This window comes from Chiloscyllium plagiosum, chromosome 25 (genome assembly GCF_004010195.1).
Source record: "Chiloscyllium plagiosum isolate BGI_BamShark_2017 chromosome 25, ASM401019v2, whole genome shotgun sequence".
In the NCBI taxonomy this organism is placed as follows: domain Eukaryota; kingdom Metazoa; phylum Chordata; class Chondrichthyes; order Orectolobiformes; family Hemiscylliidae; genus Chiloscyllium; species Chiloscyllium plagiosum.
The window spans coordinates 46,490,316-46,514,574 of NC_057734.1; the positions used below are offsets into that span (position 1 = coordinate 46,490,316).

Below are 24,259 nucleotides of genomic sequence, written 5' to 3' on the forward strand. Positions count from 1 at the left end.
GTGGTGGCTGTGTGGAATGCTCTGCCCCAGAGGGCAGTGGAGGCCCACTCTCTGGATTCATTTAAGAAAGAGCTGGATAGAGCTCTCAAGGATTGTGGAATCAAGGGTTATGGAGATAAGGCAGGAACAGGATACTGATTAGGAATGATCAGCCTTGATTATATTGAATGGTGGTGCAGGCTCGAAGGGCAGAATGGCCTACTCTTGCACCTATTGTCTATTGTCACTACACCTCCCATTTTGGTGTCATTGGCAAACTTACTGACTATATCTCCTATGTTCACATCCAAATTATTTATTTAATCATTTATATAAATCACGAAAAGCAATGGACCCAGAGCAATCCTTGTGGCACACCACTGATCACAGGTCTCCAGTCTGAAAAGCTCCTTGATAAGAAGTGGCTAAAACATTATTGGGGGTTATCATAGAAGGCCTTTTGCCCACTGAGTCTGTAGCACCAAAACAAAACACTTCTACTAGTTCAACTATCCTGCACCAGGCCCATAGCCTCGACTGTTGTGTATTTTTTAAAAGGTTGAGAATTGGTGGAAATGTGGAGTAATCAGATTAGCCATGATTTTATTGAGCAGCAAGACAGGCTCAAGGGGTCAAGTGGTTTACTCCTCTTCATGCTGTGCTTGTTCATGTGTATTTGCTCCAGGAATGCACCCCGGTGCCAGCGGTTGTACGTGCACAATAAGTTTGGATACAGAACATCACCTGGGGACAATCGGTGACTTAACACTTTCCCAGAGTTTAACCGTCACTTCGCCAAGGCATTTTTAAGTTAACACTGCAGTATTTTCATTTTGTTTTTGATTTTTTTGCTGATGTGTGTATGTCTGTTAGTTTATTTTAGAAGGGTAGTTATGTTTATACTCCCAGAAAGTTGCAAGATATATGGTACTGAGGATATTCCCAAAATTACTCTCCATCCGTTACTGATAGAGCTAGTATTTTCCATTCAGAAAATTTTATTTGTCAAAGATCTTGTAACAGAATGTCCCTTTTGGTCATTTCTTTCACTGGATGGCCAAATACACAGCAATATAAAGTACACTCTCAAAGCAGTAGTCTTGTTAAATGCCCAGGTTTTGTATTGTATTTATATACTGACTATGTACCTTTGGCACTAGGTAGGGAAGAACAACACGACTCTTCACTCCCATCACTTGCTTCAATCCATCCAGAGCAAAATCTGACATTTCCTCATTGTTCTGCAAAGAGCATGATAGTTAATGATCCAACTACAAATGCATTTGCATTTGTATAGCATAATTTGCATTTATATAGCATTATACAATCCCTATAGTGTGGAAGCAGCTCATTTGGCCCGTTGAGTACACACCAACCCTCCGAACAGCACCCCACCCAGACCCACTCCCACAGTCTTATCTCCATAACTCATCACTTCCCACAGCTAATCAACCTAATCTACACTTCCCTGGACACGATGGAAAATTTCACATGACCAATCCACCTGATCTGCACATTTGGATTGTGGGAGGAAACTGGAGCACCCGGAGGAAACCCACGCAGACAGGGGGAGAATGTGCAAACTTACTGAGCCACTGTGCCTTTAACACCGAAACTGCCAAGGCAGTTTGCAGCAATTTTAAACAAAACATGACACCAAGCAACAAAAGGAGACATTAGGAAAAACATTTGATTGTTTTATCAAATAGCTAGGTAAATGGAATGTAAGGAAGCAGACTAGGTTTGGGAACCCAACCAGCCAAAACAAACTCTTTAATACAGGTTACACGCAAGGCTCAGAACCTCATCCCAACATTTTCACAGTCACCCAGTTTGTCCCGATCTTGTCATCTTTAAAACAAGAAGTCAGGGTGACTTGAGGACGCTTGGAGTTTGGTTTGAGATTTTAAAAGGAAATTCTAATCTAACGTCCTCTCCTCCAAACACTCACAAGCTGTTCCAGCAGGAATGGCAGAATGTCATCTAATGCCTGGTATCCAATTGTTGAGTGAAGCTGTTCAAAAGTCTTGGATGCAGCCTCTCGAACTTCTTCAAGTGGGTCACAGAGGGCCTTCCGTACTGTGGGAACGAGAGACTCGGAGAAGACAAGCACCTAGCATCAGAGGCAAAAACAAGCTGAATCAGCATGAATTAAACAATCAAATCAGAGCTAGGGTTAGTTGGTGAAAGCGGAGAGGATTAACACCACACTGCCTAGCCACTAAGTACATATGAAACATTCCACACCCTCAACTCCATCTCTTGCCAACACAGCTCTCTGCATTCATCTCTTCAATTTGCTTGTACTGCATTCACTTACTAATAGAAAACCATTTAAACCAGCACTTCAGCAGCTTTTCATCATTATTTGAAGTTAAATTGGCATTCTTTAATACATTAAGCATTATATGCTCATTTACTTACACCAACAAAAAGGTTCTTAAGACACAATGGTAGTGTCCCTACCTCTGAGCTAAGTGGTCCAGGTTCAAGTCCCACCTATCCCGAAGGTGAGAAGGTTGATTAGAAAATATCTATACCAATGAAAACAGTTGTGTTTCTAGAGCAAATTTAACCTAGTAAAATATTACAAGGAACTTCGTAGAAATGACCAATCAAAAACGTTATAGTGAGGTATGAGGACTTATCTCTTTAAATCCTCTTTGGTCAAGTCTAAAGCTTATCTTAAAACGAGTAAGAGAGGTAGTTTAGGGAGGAATTATAGTGGGTGGTGACTTTGATGGTAGAATTTAATGCTGTTTAAATGAATAGTTAAATGGAGCAAATTACTGCAGATACTGGACTCTATGAAAATAACAAATGTTGGAAATCACAGCAGGTCAGGCAGCATCCATGGAGAGCAAGTTAACATTTCGAATGTAGATGACTCTTCCTCATATCTGATGAAGAGTCACCTAGACTCAAAATGTTAACTTACTCTCTCTCCATGGATGCTGCCCGACCTACTGTGATATCCAGCAATTATTGTCAATAGTTACATGGATTGTCATTCAAATCTAAGTCAACACTTGAGAGGAGAGATGAGAGTAGAGACCAAACAGGAAGAATGACGGGGGTGAGATAGCAATGGTTTAACTGGGGAGGTGGCGATGATGTGATTGAACAGGGTACCTGTTAGTGTGTAAAATATGTGCCTTAGATGACCCTTCCCCAGTTACTTTAGAAAATTCACTTATTACCTGCAAAGTCAACACTACTTCTGTAGCCTGGATGCTTCTGGATATGAAAGTGACACAGTATGATTGCGCAAGCTCAAAACTTCCAAGTATAATGAGTTACTTACTGCATCTTTGCTGGTTGACTTCATGATCTCACTGAGACCAATACAGACTCCCTGTCTCTCATCACTCTTGTCTGACTTTAGCCCTGCTTCCAGGATTGGAATGATCTCTGGCAAAATCTTTTCTCCCAGCTTTCGCACAAGATCACCCAGTGTCCTTGCAGCAATCTAGAGGGAGAAAATTCATCAAACGTTTAGGAGGAAATCCTATTTGGTCTAAGATTTGACAGAAAATTTATACTTTAAACATAATGTGCTTTTCAGAATGGTTAAATATCCCTGTATAATCTACAATATATGGAGTACAAAGTGGCACATCCACCGGCTATACCAATAGACAACTAATTGAGCCTCGGTTTGTCATGGGCTTCTGGAATAATTTGATGTACCAATGAGTTGTGTGCAGGGACAGTGCCATTAACCTAATCATCCAACTGGCTCATAGCTGTGACAGACAATTAGTATACTATGTTCTACAGTTTAGGACGTTTTTGCTCAGATTCCAATACCATCCATAACTGAAACAGGTTGTAAGGTTATGTGAAGTACATGTATCAACAGTAGCACCTAACATGGAGCAAATCAGAAGCCATTTTATTCACAGAAACAAATTCTGAATGGCAATAGAGAATCACAGAAAAAGCTAAAAATAACTCAAGTTTGGCAGCAGTGGAGAGGGAAACATTGTAAAATATTTCAGACTGATGAACTTCCATTGGAAAAAAAATTGGATAGCAGTCAAGGTTGGTTTACATGAGTTAGCTCACACAATAAGCAATTTCATGTGTTCAACATTTTGGTTGATGAGAGAGAGCCGCATAGGCAAATAGAGTCACAGATATGTACAGAAATAGACCCATGCCGGCCAGATATCCTAAATTAATCTCAGCCCATTTGCCAGCACTTGGCCCACATCCCTGTTTTCATATAGCCACCCAGATGCCTTTTAAATGTTGCAAATGTTACCAGCCTCCACCACTTCCTTTGGCAGCTCACTCCATACTCGCACCACCCTCTGCGTGAAAAGGTTGCCCCTTAGATTCCTTTTAAATCTTCCTCCTCTCACCCTAGACCTATACCTTTTAGTTCTGGACTCCCCAACTCAGGGAAAAGACCTTGTCCACTTACCCCACATGATTTTATAAACTTCTATAAGGTCACACCTCAGCCTCCAATGCTCCAGCTCCAGTCTATTCAGCCTCTCCCTAAAGCTCAAATCCTTCAATCCTGGCAACATTCCTGTAAATCTTTTCTGAACCCTTTCAAGTTTCACAACATCCTTCCGATAGCAGTAAGACCAGAATTCCACACAATATTCCAAAAGCAGCCTAACCAATTTCCTGTACAGCTGCAACATGACCTCCCAACTCCTGTGGTCAATGTACTGACCAATAAAGAAAAGCGAACTAAACGCCTTCTTCATTACACTGAGACTCCACTTTCAAGGAGCTATGAACTTGTACTACATGGTCTCTTTGTTCAGCAGCACTCTCCAGGACCATTAAGTATGTAAGTCCTGCCCGGATTTCCCTTTCCAAAATGCAGCATATCACATTTATCTAAATTAAACCTTCATCTGCCACTCCTCGGCCCATCTGATCAAGATCCCATTGTACTGTCAGGTAACCTTATTTAAACAACTTTTAAAATCAGACAGGACCAACCATGTAACACAGAAGTAAACATACCACCGTATGTCTACAAATTACTCAGTGCAGGACCAATGCCCTTTCAATTTATTGAGGTGCTTAAAGTTGGAATGAGATTATCATTCTGAAATGAGTAATAACTAAAAGGATGATGATCAATGTTATATTGCTGCAGTACAAGAGCATGACACCTGCTTATGGTGACTCATTTGTGTACTTGCTCATGTTTGCTTGTTGCTCGGTAGCACATTGCATTCATCTTTTTTTTAAAATCTTGCGTCAGTGTGACATCTTCACTCAACATCTGTTATAATTCTGCAATATTTTTCATGCCAAAATCATAGCCTGGATGCAGTCTGGTGGAGACAGTCACTGACAGACTGAAGAGCAGAGAAGCCAAATGCTAACTGCAGCTAGTGTCAATAGCTTCACTTGATAATTCAATCACCACCCTTGAATTTTGTGGTTTTTCAATTAGTTCTGGTCCTTTTTCTCTCAAAGCTCTCCCCAACCCTTTCAAATGCTTACTACACAGCCAGGATGGTACTTATTTAGACACCTATTGCAAAAGACAACATTCCATTGGCTGATACTGAATTTTGAGATATCTAATATCTGGTTCTTTCTCCTTTGTTCCACTTCTAGTGTCAGGAAACCAATCAACAAGCAGTCAAATTATTCAATTGTCAGCCCTGACATTAGGTACTGCAGAAAACTGTTTGGTTATGGAAACAGAGAAGGAGGGGTTTGTGTGGAACTTGGTCCTCCCTTGCTCAATGAGTGTAAACATGTACTTTCTGACATAAGTCAATAGATAGCGAGCAGGAACTGTAATCCTGGTTCATTTTTTTCAGCCAATCTGCTCAAAGGCTAATGATATCATCTCTATGTCATGGTTGAAACCAGCTTATTCATCACAAAGAAAGAAGAAGTGAACAGTACCAGAAGTGACCAGTTCAGGTATTTAGTGGATTAACGTAGTAAGCCCCAGCAGCATCTTCAGTTTATGTTGTTACGTTATTACCAGAAAGTCAGTTTCCAGGTAGAAACCTGGCTCGATAGTTAAAATCAGAACAAATCATAATATGATCTAAATGGTCTCTTGCTGAAATATAAACATATAATGTTGCATTTTTGATTTAACAATTAAATAGAAGTTCATTAACAAAAGGACAAAGATTAAATAAATCAAGCTATTCTACTTATAATACAAATTCAAAGATGTTTAAATATACACAATGAATGTGAAATACATTTCAAAATCTCAAAACACACCTTTAAAATTGGAAAAGAAACAAAACAGCTTTCGTATTGTGCCCAAAACGCACCCCTGGTACAGTACTCAAACAACGATTGCACCAGAGTCTCTGCATCCAAAGCCTCATTCCTGAAGAAGGGCTTATGCTCGAAACGTCAATTCTCCTGTTCCCTGGATGCTGCCTGACCTGCTGCGCTGTTCCAGCAACACATTTCAGCTCTGATCTCCAGAATCTGCAGACCTCACTTTCTCCTCAAAGATTTTAACCTACTGCGAATCCTCTTACAAGGATGCCTTCCTTGAAGAAGCTCTCTTCCTCCCTCTACAAAGAAGCCTCATTCCTGAAGAAGGGCTTATGCCCGAAACGTTGATTCTCCTGTTCCCTGGATGCTGCCTGACCTGCTGCGCTGTTCCAGCAACACATTTCAGCTCTGCACCCAATACCTCAGTCAAGCTTAATCACTTCTGACATCAATTTTTAGATTAGAACTGAAGATAGCTTCTTCCTGGATATATCAGTCACCTGCTTAAATGTAGTCAACTTTAAGTAACCTATTCAAGGTTTTATTCCAATATTTCTGCTTTGGGACTAACATGAACTGTTAACTCCAAAGTAACCTAATTTACTATATATTCTTCACTTCTCAGGAGCATGGGTCTATCCAGTCATTCTTTTCCCAGGACTTGTCTACTCAAAATTGAACCCAAAATTTCTGAGTTTCTGGTGCTTCTCTTAAACTTGAAATAAAAGCACCAATCACGAGGACCAATTATTTACCTTGCGAATTGTAAAACAAGCTAAAATAAACAAATGTCCATCAGTTGTGCGCAAACCATTCACTCTAACGCCTGGCCTCAAACAGTTTTGAAAGAAGTCATCATGACTTCAGAAATAATTACAAGTTAATTGTTAACTTCAGACACACAGAAAATTCACCAATTTTGGCTTAAAACCAGAAACCTAAACTTACAATTTAAACAAAAAAAAAGTCCACAATGTAATTGAGATATTGAAACTCTTTTTGGATATTTACATTTGGAGAGCTGACATATTTGTTATTCATTAAACCATTACTGCTTGTTCAAAGAGAGACTCAAGATTCTCTAAGCCACCACTACAAGTCTCAATATCTACAGTTCAGAGACCACCTTATTTAAATTGCTTGTTTGGGGCTTAAATTCCAATAGCCTCAAAAGAACCTCTCCTGACTGTTAAGTTTTAAACATTCGCACAGTGCAAATACATGGTGACTGTCGTGTAAATACATCCGGCTTTCTTTCTTTGGATAAATAATTTAAGTTATAAAAGTCCTCCTGACTGCAAAGATTCCCTTGATAACTAAGATTTTCTCGTTGTTCACTTGGCTCAATAACTATCCTGAAAGTGAAGAGCTCATTAATGTGGCCTCATGTTAACGAGACAGATATTTTCTGATATTTCCATTTAGACTGTTTTTTCAAACAAACAAAATCACATTTATTATTGTGTTGCAGCTTTATCACACATGGAGTTTGTGATTTGTGCTTCATTGTTTGCGTCAGAGTTGGATTAGTGTTAAGTCTGGTGTCATGGCACGATTAAATCCTTTCCATCCAGTTCACGCTTGTGTTCTGACTGGGTTACAATGCAGTGGGCATGGCAATAACAGCAGAGTCATGAGCCATCTTTTTATGGAGAATTGCAGCTGAGGAAACAACTAATGTATTTGAATAAAGCATTAGAAGGAATTATTTTAACTAATTTTAATGAATTAAAAAATGTAAACAATGATTTCATGCTGTGGCTATTTTAAACAGTGTGTGTGTCAAAATGCTTCTCTGCAAATCAATTTGATAACAGTTAAACAAACCTTGCTCTCCAATAAAAGGGGTGAGGGAATTACTTATAGAAGTTGCATTCGAAGATGGCAGGTTATTAATACACCCATTTGGTTACCCCTCAAGTAAACTGGACGAGAGAAATTAAGCACATAGCAATCTTTCTATAGATTTCCCTTCAGCATTCTTTGACCAGTTTAATCTTACTTTTGAGTGCAAAATATTCCAACTCACCGTCCTCTTGTCAGCACAGGTACTGGCCAAGAAACCCAGTAACAGAGTGAAGAGTGTTGGCAGGATTTCCCGCAGTGTTCGTGGTGTATTTGAAACAACAATCTTCCAGACGTGTAGTGAGGCTTGACGCACCACCAGCTGGGTGTCAGAACGACCCATGTAGAGACCAGCAAGCACACGATTTCGCCTCTCAAGACCAAGTGCACCAATAATAGCCTGAAAGTATTATCACCAGGTCAGATTCTATGTAAAACCCAAAACTGAATATTTTGCAAAGAAAGAGGTAATCCTGCCCACTTGGCCTGCAGTTTTTATGCTTCATATTAGCTCTCATCTAGCTTTTCCTAATGTCATCAGCATAAGTTTCTAGAGTCCTTCATATATTTATGTAGGTCCCCTTTGCAGATATGTATGCTAGATGAATCAATAACTCCACGTTCATCATTTCCACATCTCTTTGGAAAAAGGTATTTCTCCTGAAAATTTTATTAGATCAATTAGAAACAATCTTATAGTTGAGGATTAAAAAGAGAAAGGTCTGGCAGTATCTGTGGAGAGAGAAACAGAGTTAATGTTTTGAGTATGTTACGATTTCTTCAGAACATAACAGGTTTGAAATGTTGGTCTCGGTCTCTTTACAGATGCTGCCAGACCTGCCAAGCTTTTGCAGCATTTTTCTCTTTTACTGTAGTTGTGGATCCTAGTTTTGAACTGCCCATAAGCAGAAACATATTTGCTAAGCTTACCACATCAAATCCCTCCATAACTGTAACACTCTCAACAGAATGATGCCTCAGCCTTCTGTTTTCCCCGAGAGAGAAGCATCAGCCTGTTCAGTTGTTATATAGATAAGCTTACTTCTTTATGTCATTGAAGGGACAGGTACATAACATTGATAACATCTGAGCAGGTTTGTTAAGTCAACAAAACCCTTGAAGCAGGTCCTCACGTTAAATCATTCCAAAGGTCCAGGACATGTTAAATGGGTCTAAACCAACTTGATATTGCAAGGATTGTTTACTGACCATTCAGTGTCAGAGGTTCATATTCTGAGCTAATATACGTCCAATCGTATTAATGGAAGATGTTGGATATTTATCAAAATGCATGCCCCAAACAGCAGCTGTGCCAATTTCAAGCCCTTACCTTATTGGACTGCGCAGTGCCAAAGTTGTCATCTTCTGAGGCAGTCTCTGTTGTCATTTTGCCAGTCACTCCTGAAACGTGGAAAAGCAAGTCTCCCAACAGTTGGACTGAACTGAACCTAAAAACCAAACCAAAGAAGAATAAACACCTTATATTACTAATTTGTTTAACACAATTCAGTCTTCACCACACAAAAAAAAACAAGGAAATGGTGGAGATGGAGAAGAAAACTGGGGCCAAACGAGCACATGGGCTTTCCCCAGGGTTTACAAAAATCCTGTTCCAAAAACAAGCTCTCAACATTGTTAAAGAAACAGATATCGGTGATGCAGTAGGAAACAAGAGAAATTGCACATGATCCAAATCTGACATAACCAAAGGGTTAGAACAGATGGAACATATTCAGTGATTGAAAAGAACTATACCAAAAGTAGGAAGGTTAACATATTTCCTTGTATCAAGGCAGTGTTGAACAGGTGCTGACTCCAATCTCAACACTGGAGAGACAATTTCAAAGTGTCTGTGTTCTTCAACGTGCTCTTCAGTCACATATGTCCTCCAAAGCCTACGCAGGAGGAGATGGGAGGCAGTCAGACTTTGACTGCCTTCATTCCAGCAGCAATATTACACTTCAAAAGCATTGCACAATTTGCATATTGTCTTGAGGCTTCTAGTTCCGGAGTTTGAATTGCAGCTGAGCGATAGTCCCTTGCCAAGTAGGAGAATAGCAAAGTAAATTAGTGGTGACAGTTTTGACCTATCAGCCACAGCACAAATTAATGAAGACAATTGCTCCTATGCTGGTTTTAACAGGCTTACCCCAATGCTGGACTACACTAAAGCAATCGCAGAAGTTTCAAACAGTTGAATCTTTACAAGAGAGGGTATTAAGTCTTATCAGATACAGTGATTTGCACCTATCAAACTAACAGCCTACTTATATCACACAAGGAGAAGAGGCCTGATCAACTCCGATTCAGAGACAAAATCAGCAGAGTTTTTTCCTTGGCTGTGTTGATAGGAAAACTCCAACTTGAACACATGTCCAGCTTATAGAGTAGTAGCAAATTATACAGATGCTGGAATCTGTACTGAAAATAAAAAATGCTGGACATCACAGCAGGTCAGGCAGTATCCATGGAGAGAAAGCAAGCTAACATTTTGAGTCTAGATGATTCTTCATTCGAGCTGTCAGCATTTCTTGTTTTCAGTTCAACTTAATGAAGTTTGCAAATGGAACTCATGGGAGGAACTCTTAAATGGATAACTCAATTATCATTTTTCCTCTTCCCACTGGATGATGAGTATTGTTTTGTATTTCTATAATGAATAAATAATGTTCAGAAATCTGTGAACATGTCCTTTCAAATCTGTGCACCAAGAGTGAGAATGTCAGGTGAAAAGTGCAAGGTTACTTTTAGGCCACTAACTGGGAAGAGCTGGAATGCAAAAGGGAGGCTTCAAGTGTCAGATCTCATCTGCATTTCAGCACTGTATTCAAACTTGGACAGCACACGTCAAAGTCGTGACCTTTGGTGGTGCACATGAGATATTGGGGCTTAAAGGATTAAGTTATAATGGCAAGGCACATAAGCAGCTTATTTCTTTGATTGACGTCCAGGCATTTGAAATATCAAAATAAAAGTAAAGTGTACGTCAGGAAAAGTTATACTTTCTGGTGAAGGAATCTAGAAGAATGGGACACGATCTTAAAATTGGAACTGGTTAGTCAAGAGCGAAACCACATAGGACAACAGAAATCTCAAAAACTCTTTCCTCTGGATTATAGGACAAATGGAGCTCTCAAGGCCCAGAATGGGACAGAGTTTTGTTTAATAAGGGTATCAAATGATGTGGACACAAGGTGGATAAAAAGTTCTTAAGGTACAGATAAGCCATGATTTAACTGGTTGGTAGAGTAAAGTCAAGGGGCTGACTTTCTGTCCATAAATTCCCAGAAACAGTTATGGCACAGGAAACCTAGTGTCATTATTAAATGAGAAATGCACAGGGCATTTATTCATAACTTCCCAATTTGTAAACTTGTTCACCTTTAAACTGTCTTGCACAAGCCGTACACCAGAATCATGGCCACTCCTCTCCATTTTCAAAACATAGTGAAATATGTATTTCCTTTATAGAAAGTATGATTTGAAATTAATAGTTACAATAAACTCTAACACAAGTGCTAGTCTAACATTAAGTACAAAGTCTTTGGTACCTGATCCGCCAGTTATCATCAAACAATCCCTGCTCCAGCTCTGGGAGCAGCAGTGCTATGGCAGTCTCTGCATACATGCTTATAATTCGCTGTCCAGCACGCAGGGCGGTATCACGAACAAATTCGTTCTCATCTGCAAGAGCCTATACAAAGCAATTCATATTAGTTAAAAATAAATAAGACTTCACTGTCATTATTGCCCTGCTGATACATTCATGCTGTAGTCTGTGCCTGACATTTGATCTCAACGCAACCACTTTTACACTTCAGCAGGAACTGGTTTCAACTTCTTGGCAAAACTAAGGAAGTGTGCTCATGCAACAGGTTCTCCTATTGTGCAGAATCACTGACGACAAGATAATGCATGAACTCTTATGCATGTAATAGAGCTGCTCCCCTGTGTGATACCAAACCATCTCCTACAGACAATTCAAAATTTTTTATAAGGAGTTACACTGAAGTGCATGGACTCCTCAAATGTAGCAGTGACTTTAATTACAAGAAACCCCACAGACCAATGATGAGACAAGTGCCCACTTAATCTGTTGAAGGAGAGAGGAATGCTGGACTGGACAATGACATCACTCCTTTCTTAAAAAAAATATACACAACAACCGAGAGACAGGATCATAACTGAGATCTTAAGTACACAGAAGATCTGCACAATTTTGCAATGTAACACTGAATCAATTTGGAAGCACTGCTGTCCAACAAGTGAGGGTGTAAACATTAACTTTCTCCCTGAAGCAGTCCTGATCTCTCTTCAGCACAGGTTAATACCTGATAAAATGAGAAGCTTTTTTTTTGTAAAAGTGCAGCTTAAAATGTGAAGACAATTACCTTTTGAAGTTACCTAAAGAGGGCAGAAAAACAACTCAAAATGTGAATTTTTAAACACTCAAAACCAACAAGTTCAAGGTCAAGAAAGATGTGAAAACTTTAAAAATCTGAACACTGCAAAGCAAGTTGAACATCTTAGTCAGCCCAACCCACTGGTCTTTGAGTATTAAAAAGCACCCATTCAGTAACTTCAAAAACTATTTTCACATTTTACAAAGAAAAGTGTTTTCTCACTTTAGATCAAATTAATCTGTGCTGTCTATGCAAGAGGCAAGTTTTAGATTAAAATGTCAAGCTACTTCAGTTACAACAATCATGGCTGAAATAATTGACCTCAATAAAGGAACACCCAACCACATTATGGACTTATAAAGAAATACACCGCAATGAAGGACATTTCTCTTCAATCATAGTTCTTACTGAAGTATTAAAATCTAACTGCATGTTCACTCAAATATTCACCCACAAGTGAAGGGAAGGCTGGTTTGGATGTGCAATAGTTCTCCTACAGTCGTTATTGACACTCATGCACCATTTGCAAATACAAGATGTAGGTAGGCCGTATTCATCTGCCTCCCTCAAAAGTATGGATTTAAGTAAAAAAAAATCTTAGGACAAAGCCTTAATCAATTCAATCACTTCACCTCTTTCTCCCATGTAAACCAAGACAGCCCTCATTGCAAACTGATATATATTAACAAGCCTGAGGACCATGTATGATGGATGGCAAAACCAGCTTAACCAATATTTCCATTTTCCAACTTCCTCCAATAGTTGAATGCAACCCCTGATTGATGCTGCTTAAAGACCAGAATTTGCCTGAAAACAGCAGTGCTTTTAAATCTCCAAGTATTGACCTGGTGGGCTAAATAAGTTTTACACATTTCCTACAGTGAAGGTAATTGATTTTTGGATACAGGTAAGATACTTACCTGGGATAAGTACCGTGTCAGCGTGGGTTTCCTCCCACAGTCCAAAGATGTGCAGGTTAGGTGAATTGGCCATGCTAACTTGCCCGTAGTGTTAAGTGAAGGGGTAAATGTAGGGGGGTGGTTACTCTTCAGAGGGTCGGTGTGGACTTGTTGGGCCGAAGAGCCTGTTTCCACACTAAGTAATCTAATCTAATCTAAAAGTACAGATAGGACAAGGGATGACAACTGTTTCACCAATTTAGAACTGGCATTTTACCTTCAGAATGCAAGGTATGATGGGTCCTACATATGCTGTGAACTTATTTCCAAAGGTCACAGGCAGGTAGATGAACATCATCATGTAACCGTCACGGACGTGTGGGGCAATCTCCACCTTGCTGGCAGTGGCCACAATATCTGGCATGAGTTTTTCCAGCTTTTCAACTCCGAGTCCAGCCATTACTTCAGCCAGGCCTGAAATGCAAAAGGAAGGTATTAAAAACTTGATGGCTTTGCCTTTGATAGAACAACAGAATTTTGTGCAGTTTTATCATAGGATTTTAAATTGTATCTATAGTTCCAACAATATGTTAAAAAGAGTATGAAAATTCACCAATCATATTGACAACAAGTTGAATGTTAAATTTCCCGAAGTTAGTGTGATCTTCCTTTGGCAATGTAAATGTTCGATTCTCACATGACAAACTCAAAATGGAACACTGTTCCTGGACAATGATGCAGGGATGAACACTTCTGCACTAAAGCCTTAGTTCTGATATCACATTCTAAATTTTATCTCAGGCTAGATAATGAGAGGTTTCCCGGGTTATGACTCTAGAACTAAGTCCCACGATAAAGGGTTGTTCAATTATGACAGTAATAATAGTTATTGACTTAGCAGGTCACGAATATTTTAAGTTTTCGACCAAAGGCAGTAGATGCTCAGTCAATGAGCAAATTCAAGGCTGATATCAATTGATTCTCCTCGATTCCAAAACTCTATGGAAATAGGTATCGGACAGCAACGTGGAATTGAAGTCAAAGATCAAGCATGACCTTACAGAGGGACACAGCAGCTTCATGAAGCTTTACGGGCCACTCCAGCATCTACTTTGTATGTTACATCCATAAGGAAGATCTTGTGTCAACAATGCTCAAGAATTCATGCATGACAACATTGTGGTGTCGAGTGAGAGGTGTGCAGAGAACTTCTAGCCTCTAGCCATTGCTGTATGTCAAGAATTGTTTAGCAAAACCATTGGGTCATGCATGAAAAGAAAGCAGACTGAATGCGCAGGGTAAATATATCAACATCACCTGTGCTCTGCCAGAGAAACCATAAAAGAATGCTTGATGTGGGAGAGGATCCAGCTAAGTACTTGTAGGGCTTGAAACCAGATGCTGATTGCATTTTATGTCAAGAATAAAAAATGCAGATGAATTGTCAACTGCCAGCATAAGCTTTGATTAATTGATAAAGCAGAATGAACCAGTGCTGACCACCAAATCATAGCTCAAACATTTGATAAATCTTTTCAAATAAAATATGGAATAATTCATGAGCAAAAAGCAGGATTGATGCAAGTTAAAGTCAAATTCTGTTCAGCTCCTAATTGGAGACAAACTTCATGATGACAATTTAACAGAAAATTACCTGATAACTTAGATAAATGGGGAAGGGGTGGGGAGGGAGGGACAGAGGGAGGAATACGGAGGGAGAAAGAATAGTGAAAATCTGAGAAAAACAGCAGGTGCTGAAAGTCAACTTCAGGAGGATGTCACAATGGCCTAAAGACAACCTCTTGGCCACAGGCACCAGAGAAGCAGAACAAACCATTCTGTTCGATAAAATAAACTTTTCAAAGTTTCTGTTCTATAAAATTGAGCTTTTCTGAAACAAAGTTCTAATAACATTGAACACAATTAAAGTTGGAAAGAAATTATTCGCAATTAACTGTTTCCTTGTCTGGTGTCAAGAAAACTACTGCTGACATGCCTTTGTACATGTGGCTGAAATATGGTCTCCAGTTAATCAATTACTATAAGAACTTCCTCTTTTGGAAGTTCTGACCTCCTCACCTTGTGCAGCACCAGATCGATCAACCGAACTCTGCTCTGAAGCCAGCATCTCCATAAGCCAAGGTAGCAGGTCATCAAAACACGACTCGCCCATTCCTTTCACCATTGCCCCCAGAGCCTTTGCTGATACTGTACGAACCTGTCACATGACAGAACTGCATGAACTTGAGCACTAAATAAAATATTTCAAGTTTGTGCTTGATCCAACAGCATTAGTGTTTGCAAATTGAAAAAAGTATACAGGTTTAGTTGAAGCAACTATAACACATCATGGCCCAGCATCAGACTGATGGGTCAGGGTCAGCAACTGAGAGCAGCTCCAAGTATTGGATGGCTTCAAAGTAGTCCAAGCTGTCAGCCATGAGCCAAGACAGATCAAATCCTCAGTTGCTAATGCTTCCATTTGTCACAAACAATATTTTTAACTGTTAGTCTGAAATTGGTTCCAGGTTAGGTAAACATAGCCAGGGTTAGGTTAACTGGAGACAGTAAATATTCTTACCTCTGGAACAGGGTCTAGCAGAGATAGCTTCAATCCAGGCATCACACTGGGCAGATATGGTGCAAGATCCTGGAATCATATCAATGGGAAGAAGTCAACAATTCTGATTTGATGATAAACTTCATTTCACTTATTCGCTAACCGTGGCACTTAACAGTGTCTCTCCCATCATGGCATGTGATGGTTGTGATTTGTTTTAGTTTAACAGGTTAAAATCTATCTTGCAGCTCCAAGTATATATCTGACCTAGCCACTGGATTACACATGTCTATTGTGCTGTAATTAATTGAAATTAAATAATTTTCAATAATACAGGAGAATGAGGAAGGACATGTTCATCATCTGCAAAATCACAAGCATTACCTTCTGGTCAGTAAGGGAATACATATTCCCAATAATTTGAGCTGCCATCTTACGGGTATCGGTAGATCGATCCTGGAATGCTCTTTGTACAATGGGCATTATCAGAGCCAGAGATGGCGCATCAATAAAGTGGACAAATTTGGTATCGAGCAGAGTCTGAAGGCACAACTGTGTCCGCCTGGATGGGTCCGTCAGAGCATCCAATAGAACAGGCGTGATTGCTGGATAAACAATTTAAAACATTCAGTTCTGTGCATTGCTTTCATTAGAATGAGTAAGTTAAGCAAACTAAATTGCTTTTTATATAGTTCATAGTCACTAGTATTGAAAACATCAGACACAAAGGACTGTATTTTGGGACAGGCACCACTCAACTATCAGACAAAAACAGAAAATCATCTTATTGTTAAACAAAAAAGTGCTGGTATACTCAGTAGGTCTGCCAGCATCTACCAGAGAAAGAGTTTGATATTTCAGGTCAGTGACCTACCAAAAGGCAGGATGAAAGGTCACAATTGTGAAATAGTAACTTAATTTCTCTTCCCGAATGCTGCTAGGCTGGCTAAGCATTTCAGTTTAGATCTCCAGCATTGACAGTACTTTGTTTTTGTTCATGTTTAATAGATATAATCTTGCTTGTGGAAACTAAGTGCAGTTTCTGTTTATCCAACGGATTTAACACTCAACTCTTTGAGACATAGCCCTTTACAGCATCCACAGTTCTTTCTGTTTTCAAATCCACTGACTCCCACAGCTACCTTGACTACATCCCCCACCCCACATCCTGTAAAAATGCAATCCCTTACTCCCAATTCCTCCACCTCTACTGTACCTGCTTGCAGGAGGAACAATTCTACGCCAGCTGTCCTCCTATTTCAAGGACCACAACTTCCCCTCCCATGTGATCAACATTGCCCTCTGTGATCAATGCATCTCTTCCACTTCCCGCACCTCCGCTCTCTAACCTTACCCCTCCAACCGCAACAAGGATAGAAGCCCCCTGCTTCTATCAGTCCTCACTTTCCACCCCATGAATCTCCAGATTATTGCATTATCCTCTGCCGTTTTCGCCACCTACAGTCAGACCCCCAGCACCAAAGATAGGTTTCCCTCCCTAACCTATTGGCGGTCTGCAGAGACCATTCCCTCCGCAACTCCCCTGTTAGGTCCAAACCCCCCACCAAACCACCCTCCACCTTCCCCTGCAGCTGCAAGAGTTGTAAAACCTATGCCTTCATCTCCCCCCTAACCTCCGTCCAAGGCCTGAAAGGATCATTTCAAATCCAGCAGAGATTTTGCTGCACATCCATCCACCTCATCCACTGTGCCCATTGCTCTTGACGTTGTCGCCTCGACATTGGCGAGACCATGCATCAACTTGCAGAGCAGTTCAGGGAATATCTCTGGTCTACATGCACAGAACAACCCCACCTCCATGTAGCCAACCACTTCAACTGCCTGAACTCTCACTCCCACAAGGGCATAAAAATCCTGGGCCTCCTACACACCAAATCAAAGACACATACGAGTGGAGGAAGAACACCTCACCTTCCGCTTTGGGACCCTTCACCAGTTTCCAAATCTCACCAGTCCCCACCTCATCCTAGATCCAGCCCTCCAATTTGGCACCACCCTCTTGCTGCTGTGCTTTTCCAGAGCCACACTTTTCAACCTATCATGCTCTATGCCAAGTGATAAACACCTCCCCGGTCTAATCCCACTTTCCAGCATTTGATCCATAGCTTTGCATGGTACAGCACTCGAGGTGCATATCCAGACACCTTTTAAATAGGTCCAGGGTTTCTGCCTCAACTATCCTGTCAGTCACTTTCTGAGTGAAACCATTTTGCATCATCTCTCTCTCATATTTCAATCAACTATTTTAAATCTGGCCCCTAGTCTCATCTTTCTGTGTAGATAAATATGCCCTACCCATCCAGGCCCCTAAACCGAACACCTTCACATCTCAATCAGACCACCATTCAACCTTCTTTGTTACAAGGAGAATTCCACAGCTTATCGAAATTTTCCTCTCAGCTGCATTTTTCCAGGCCTGACAAACAACTTCTTAAATCCCCTTTCCACTGCAATTACATCCTTTCTGCAGTGAGATGACCAGAATTGCAGAGTCCTCAAAATGTGGCCTATCTAATGATTTGTACAGTAGCAACAAACGCTCTTTACTTTTATATTCTATACTCATAAAAGAAAGGATTTCAAATGCTTTCTCAACCACCTTATTGACCAGCCCTGCTGCCTTCAGGGGTCGGTGAACATTCACTCCAAGGATCCTCATTTGCTCTACCCCTCCCAACATTCTCCTATTCATTGTCTATTTCTTTGCCTTGTTTGACCTCCCCAAAAGCATCACCTCACTTCTCTAGGTAGAATTTCATTTACCACTTCTATGCTTACCTGACAAGATCTGTGATTCCTTCCTGCAGTCTACACCTATCCTCTTCACTATCAACCACACGGCCAACTTTTGTGTCGTCTGCAAATTCTTTTCATCACCACTCTCCACTTTTACATCCAAATTGTTAATATACATTTCACAAAGCAGGGAACGTGGCACTGAACCCTCTGGCAAATTTGCCAATTGCAAAAGCTATCAACAATTGGATCTTGTTTCCTGTCATTGGGCAATTTTGGATCTAGCTTGCTATGTTCCCATGGGCCTTGCTAAAATCTGTGTGGACCATGCCAACTGCACTACCCTGACTAATCCTCCCTGTTACTTCCTCCAATATTCAATCTAATCAGTCACTTAGTTCAAGCATGATCTATCCTTAATAGGTCCTCGCTGACTACTCTCCATGTTTTGTAAGCGACAATTTAAGTTGTTTACAAAATTGGTTCCAATAATTTGTTCTGAGGTTGGCCTGTTATTAATAGGTTACTCACTCCTTTTTTAAACATGGATACAACACTAGCAGCCTTCCAATTACTCAGCACTGCATCTGTACTCTGTCAGAATTGAAAAGTGATGACCAGACTTTGCACTGCTTCCTTCCTGTGCTTTCTCCACAATCTGAGATACACTGCACTTGGCCTTGCTGGTTAATACACTTTCAAGGATGCTTAATCCCCTGACACTCACTCTTCCCCTACAATTAGCATATCCAATAATTTAGTTTTCCATCATAACTAAAACGTTTGTATTAGCTCTCTTTCGCGGAGACAGAGAAGCATCAACAAAGAACGACATCTGCCTCCAGATGTATCTTACTTTTTTTGGTATTTTATGAGCATTATTCTTTCCTTACCCTTATATGCGAATAAAACTTCTTTTGATTCTCTTTGATTTTGCTTGCCAAACTTTGTTTTTCTAAATTTCTTTTTGATTTCACCCTCCACCCAAATACATAAATGTTGAGTAACAGATAGAAGAAATAGAGTTTTTTTTAAAACCACACTGTGGTAGGGGTCTGGAACCCATTCCCTGAAAGGGTGGGAGAGACAGAAACTCTCATCTTATTTAAAAGGTGCCTGGAACTGCAAACAAGACTATAGACCAACAGCTGTAAGGTGGGAAAAGATAATGCTGTTGGCTGGTCAGACTGGATGGGGAGAATGGCCTTCTTCTACCCTGTGAATGCATAGGAATAGGAGTAGGCCATTCAGCGCCTCAAGCCTGTTCTGCCATTCAGTGATTTGTGGCCTAACGCCATATACCTGCCCTTTGGCCTATATCCCTTAATATCTTTGCTTAGACACAATTTATCTGTCTCCGATTTAAAATTACTAACTGATCAACATCTACTGCCATTAGTGGAAGAGAGTTCCAACCAACTGCCACCCTTTGTGCTTCCTAACATCTCTCCAGAATGGTCTGGCTCTTATTCTCAGACTATGCCCCCTAATTCTAGAATCCCTAACCAGTGCACATAGAAAAGGTTGATAAAGATAAGCTATGATTCCATTTCTATTCTACACTTTGTGTAAAAAGAAAGATTGCCCAAATGTGTTAAGAACATTGCCAAAAGTGGAAGGGGGAAAATAATCACAAAATAAGGTGTAGTCCAAATTAGCCCAGTTAAGCAGTGCAAAGGGATGACATGACTTTCCCAAGATAACACCAACAATGCATAATGCCCCAAATTATTCTAGATAGGATGTAGTTCTATCATTTTTAAACAAATTTGTTTTGCACTATGCATGAGAAAATTTTCCGTAGGGAATAGGGTATATAATTTAAGAAATACAGTAAACTTTTTATTAACCAGCACCTATGGGACCAGGAGTGTACTGGCTGATCAAAAGATCCACAGAATCAAATGTTAAAAACACACTAAGTAATTGAGATGTAATGCAAAGGGTATTTACATCACTGTTATACTTTATTTACAGTATAAACCACGTAGGCAATAATGCAACTTTGCCTTAAAAAAAAACTTATGGGCAGAGAGCCTTCTCATTTGCACCCTCAACTGACCATGTGGATATTGTGGAGATAGCAGTATGACAATAAACCTACAGTATTTGAGGTATATACCCAGTATTTGAGGTATATAGTTTTTGCTGGTTTATTGAGAGTGTCAGTTAGAACAAAGTTTGCAGTCTATAACCTGACGACTAGTAGATAATGATTGACATGGGTCATCAATTTTCTACATACAATGCCTTGCACAGCATACTCACCCAGGATCTCAGGGTTTCTGATGACTGAACCAATCTGCCGCAGGGCTTGTTGTCCTGCCTTCTGCACCTTCACATGAGAGTCAGTCAGCACTTCAGTCAGCTTGGGCACGATGCTTGGCAGGCAGGATGACAACTGCTTGGGAGCACAGTATGCCATAGCACCCAGTAATTCCACAGAACCTAAAGGTACAGAAACAGACAGTTTAAGGGTGCATCTTGGCAAAAGTTTGCCAGCTACCAAAGTCATACAAGCTCAAACAGAACAAGTATGTTATTCATCTCAGATACAGATACCTTCAATACAGATTTGCATTTGGTGCACTAGGAAATTAAGATAGGAATATCATCTTAGACTCCAATAATTTAGGTGGGTTTTGGGAGATTGTGACATTCTTAAACATTAGAAACGCATCCAGAAATTAGTCAATTTTAATTTCTAATCAGTTTAGAGTTACAAGACAGTAGGAAATAGCAGAGAAATGGGTGGCATGGTGGCTCAGTAGTTATCACTGCTGCCTCACAGTGCCAGGGACCTGGGTTCAACTCCACACTTGGGCAACTGTCTGCGTGGAATTTGCACATTCTCCCAGTGTTTGTGTGGGTTTTCACTGAGTGCTCCGGGTTCCTCCAACAGTCTGAGATGTGCAGGTTAGGTGGACTGGCCATGCTGATGCCCAGTGTCCAAGGATGCGCAGGGTAGGTGGATTAGCCATGGAAAACTGAGGGTTACAGGAAGAGGGTGGGGGTGGGGTCGGTCTGGTTGGGAAGCTCTTCGGAAGGTTGGTGTGGATACAATGGACCTAATAGCCTGCTTTCCGTGCAGTGCAGATGCTATGGATCAATGAACTGCACATCACGCTGGCTGTCCTCTGTCGGCTGTTGGAGCCACTTCATGATCAGGAATGGATAGGAGCGTAGAGAGACCCAAGAGTTCCTTAGAGAGTCCAGAAGAACATTCCTAATGCTCCTGCTTCCACAGGGAAAGTAAAAAGATAACCTAACCGTTTGGACTTCTAGCTCAAATTCTCTTCCGCACCATTTCAGCTGAAAATCCAGCCAGACAGTCAGGTTAAAATTGCAAGTAGGGGCCAAATGACATCAGGTGGTTCCAAGATTGATGCGTAACCTGGACAACTTTAGCAGATCATCGGTCCAGTTCATGGCAAGCCAATAGAATTAAAGCAGCCCCTTAGTGTTTGGCCAAATACCTGCTTTAGTTCTCCAAGACTCCTCTTCTAGAGCAACCAGCAGTGAAGGCAATACTAGCTTCACACCATGGGCACTCAGATTACGCATGACTGCCTTTGCAGTGTCATCAGATGCCTGTAGAGAAAACAAGTTGCAGACATTAGGATATCAGTAACTTTGAAAGCTGCAGAGTAAAGCAACAGTAGAACCAAGTTATACCACTTTTCTATAGAGAAAACTGATGTTTCATCTGTAACCTTTACATAATTCATAAAAGTGCCTCAAATTAGGTCTGTATTTTGGATATTTAATGACACAAGCTATGCATAAAAATTGACAATTCACAAAAAGTCACTTTCATATAGCGTAGACATGAATACAATATGCACTGACCTCTCGGACATACTGGTTTCCATCCCCAAAACATAAGAGCAAGTGAGGGAGTATGTGTACTACGTACGGTTCGAAGAGTTTTCCCAGCATATTGCACAACATTTCAAAGGCAAAGAGAGCACCTACCAAGGAATTTGAAACAGAGTAAATGCTTCTGCAGGAAAAATACCAAAATAAGAAAGTGAAAAATAGGGACAAAAGCAGACAACGGATTGGGTGAAATACAGTTTAGCTTGCACTTGACTGTATTTAGTATTATCTATAAATTAATGCTGGTTTTCAGGGATGTTGCCAGAGGCATTTCAAACAGTTCTTCTACAATGCGATGGTTGCGTCTTGTGCAAGTCCGTGTTATAGAAAAAAAATCACACAATAGAAAGAGCGCATAAAGTGTTGGTGATGTAATTGCGTTACAACCAATTAACATTTTAAAAGTTTGTGTTTTAGAAACGTTCCGAATTCATCAATCTCGTTACTGTGAATTTGCATTGACAAAACTTATGTTATAGCATGACAACCTGTACAATTAACCCTATACTGAATCTGAAGAACTGAAGGTACTGCAGTGATACTGGTAAGTTAAGACCAAATGCAACATAAATCTACTTTATTTAAGAGGGATTTTATCGCAGAGTAGTAACATCCCTACCTCTGGACAAATCCTATCAGTTCCAGAGGTTTGTCATAATATCTCTGAATCAGTTGATTAGAAGATATGTTTTTTTTTTAATGGGAAGCAATGGCCTAGAAATATTGTCACTAGTTTAATAATCCAAAGAAGTGTTCAAATCCCGGTGATTTTGGGGCCTTTCTGGTGCATGTAGTAGTATCCCTACCCCTCGACTGGGAGGCCTGGATTCAATTCCCACATGGAGGTGTATAACCACATTTTTGAACAGATTGATTAGAAAAATACGTTAAATTTTATAAAATCTTCTTTGAGACTTAGTGCAAATATCCACTGACATTTAAGCACAGGAAAAGGCCATACTGCCCATTGTGTCTGCCACTGTTAATTCCTCACTTCAGCCAGCTATTGTTGTGCCATTTATGAAGCATATTTCTCTAAAACCCTCTTTAACAATGATCAAACCAGTTTCAGCAGGAATTTACAGCAATGCAGTCCATATTCTAACAACACTATATAAAGAAAATCTAACCCGCTTTTCAGGCTTCTACTGTTTGTTGGAAAGGTAGGATCCTTGTTACCAATTTACCAGCCAGCGTGACTCGGTTTTTGTTACCTGTTCTGAAGCTCCTTGGTAACTGAAGTTTTTTTTTAAAAAGCAGTTTTCCGCTCAAACATCTCTCCCTTTCCATTCAAAAATATAGTTACTGACCGATGGAACTTCATCAACAAACATAAATGCTAATGACACTGAACATGTTCTAAAACTGGGGGATGATGCTGTGGAGAACACAAGAGATGGACTAAGCAAAGTAAAGTTACACTCTGCTGCACCAAAAGAACAAAATGTTGGATTACATGATAAACACATGAAAATAAAAATGATTTCCCCAGTCAGCTTCCAGTGAGATTGCTGTCATTGGGCCAAACCGTTCTCAATAACGTCTCATACACAACAGGAATGAGGAGAACTGATGACTGACCTCTGTATAGAGCAGTGCTGCTGTTACATGGATGTGAAAATGAGCAAGTTTCGACATACTTGGAGCTAACCAGCTTGCAAAGACCTTTGATGTTGTGGGTGTTGTTTCTATCGCCTTGGTTATTA

General features: G+C 40.2%; 1 protein-coding gene across 1 annotated transcript in view; it reads right to left on the minus strand.

The window, feature by feature from the left end:
* The window catches only part of gcn1 (GCN1 activator of EIF2AK4), a 128,719-nt gene that overhangs the window by 24,904 nt on the left and 79,556 nt on the right, over positions 1 to 24,259 (minus strand). Inside the window, exons 35-47 of the mRNA XM_043716089.1 lie at positions 22,524 to 22,645; positions 22,151 to 22,265; positions 20,943 to 21,122; positions 16,302 to 16,522; positions 15,939 to 16,007; positions 15,437 to 15,575; positions 13,635 to 13,831; positions 11,607 to 11,749; positions 9,386 to 9,503; positions 8,240 to 8,455; positions 3,284 to 3,448; positions 1,931 to 2,092; positions 1,128 to 1,220 (exon numbers count right to left, since the gene is read on the minus strand). Coding sequence (XP_043572024.1) covers positions 1,128 to 1,220; positions 1,931 to 2,092; positions 3,284 to 3,448; positions 8,240 to 8,455; positions 9,386 to 9,503; positions 11,607 to 11,749; positions 13,635 to 13,831; positions 15,437 to 15,575; positions 15,939 to 16,007; positions 16,302 to 16,522; positions 20,943 to 21,122; positions 22,151 to 22,265; positions 22,524 to 22,645 — 1,940 coding nt within the window. The remainder of the gene's footprint in view (positions 1 to 1,127; positions 1,221 to 1,930; positions 2,093 to 3,283; positions 3,449 to 8,239; positions 8,456 to 9,385; positions 9,504 to 11,606; positions 11,750 to 13,634; positions 13,832 to 15,436; positions 15,576 to 15,938; positions 16,008 to 16,301; positions 16,523 to 20,942; positions 21,123 to 22,150; positions 22,266 to 22,523; positions 22,646 to 24,259) is intronic.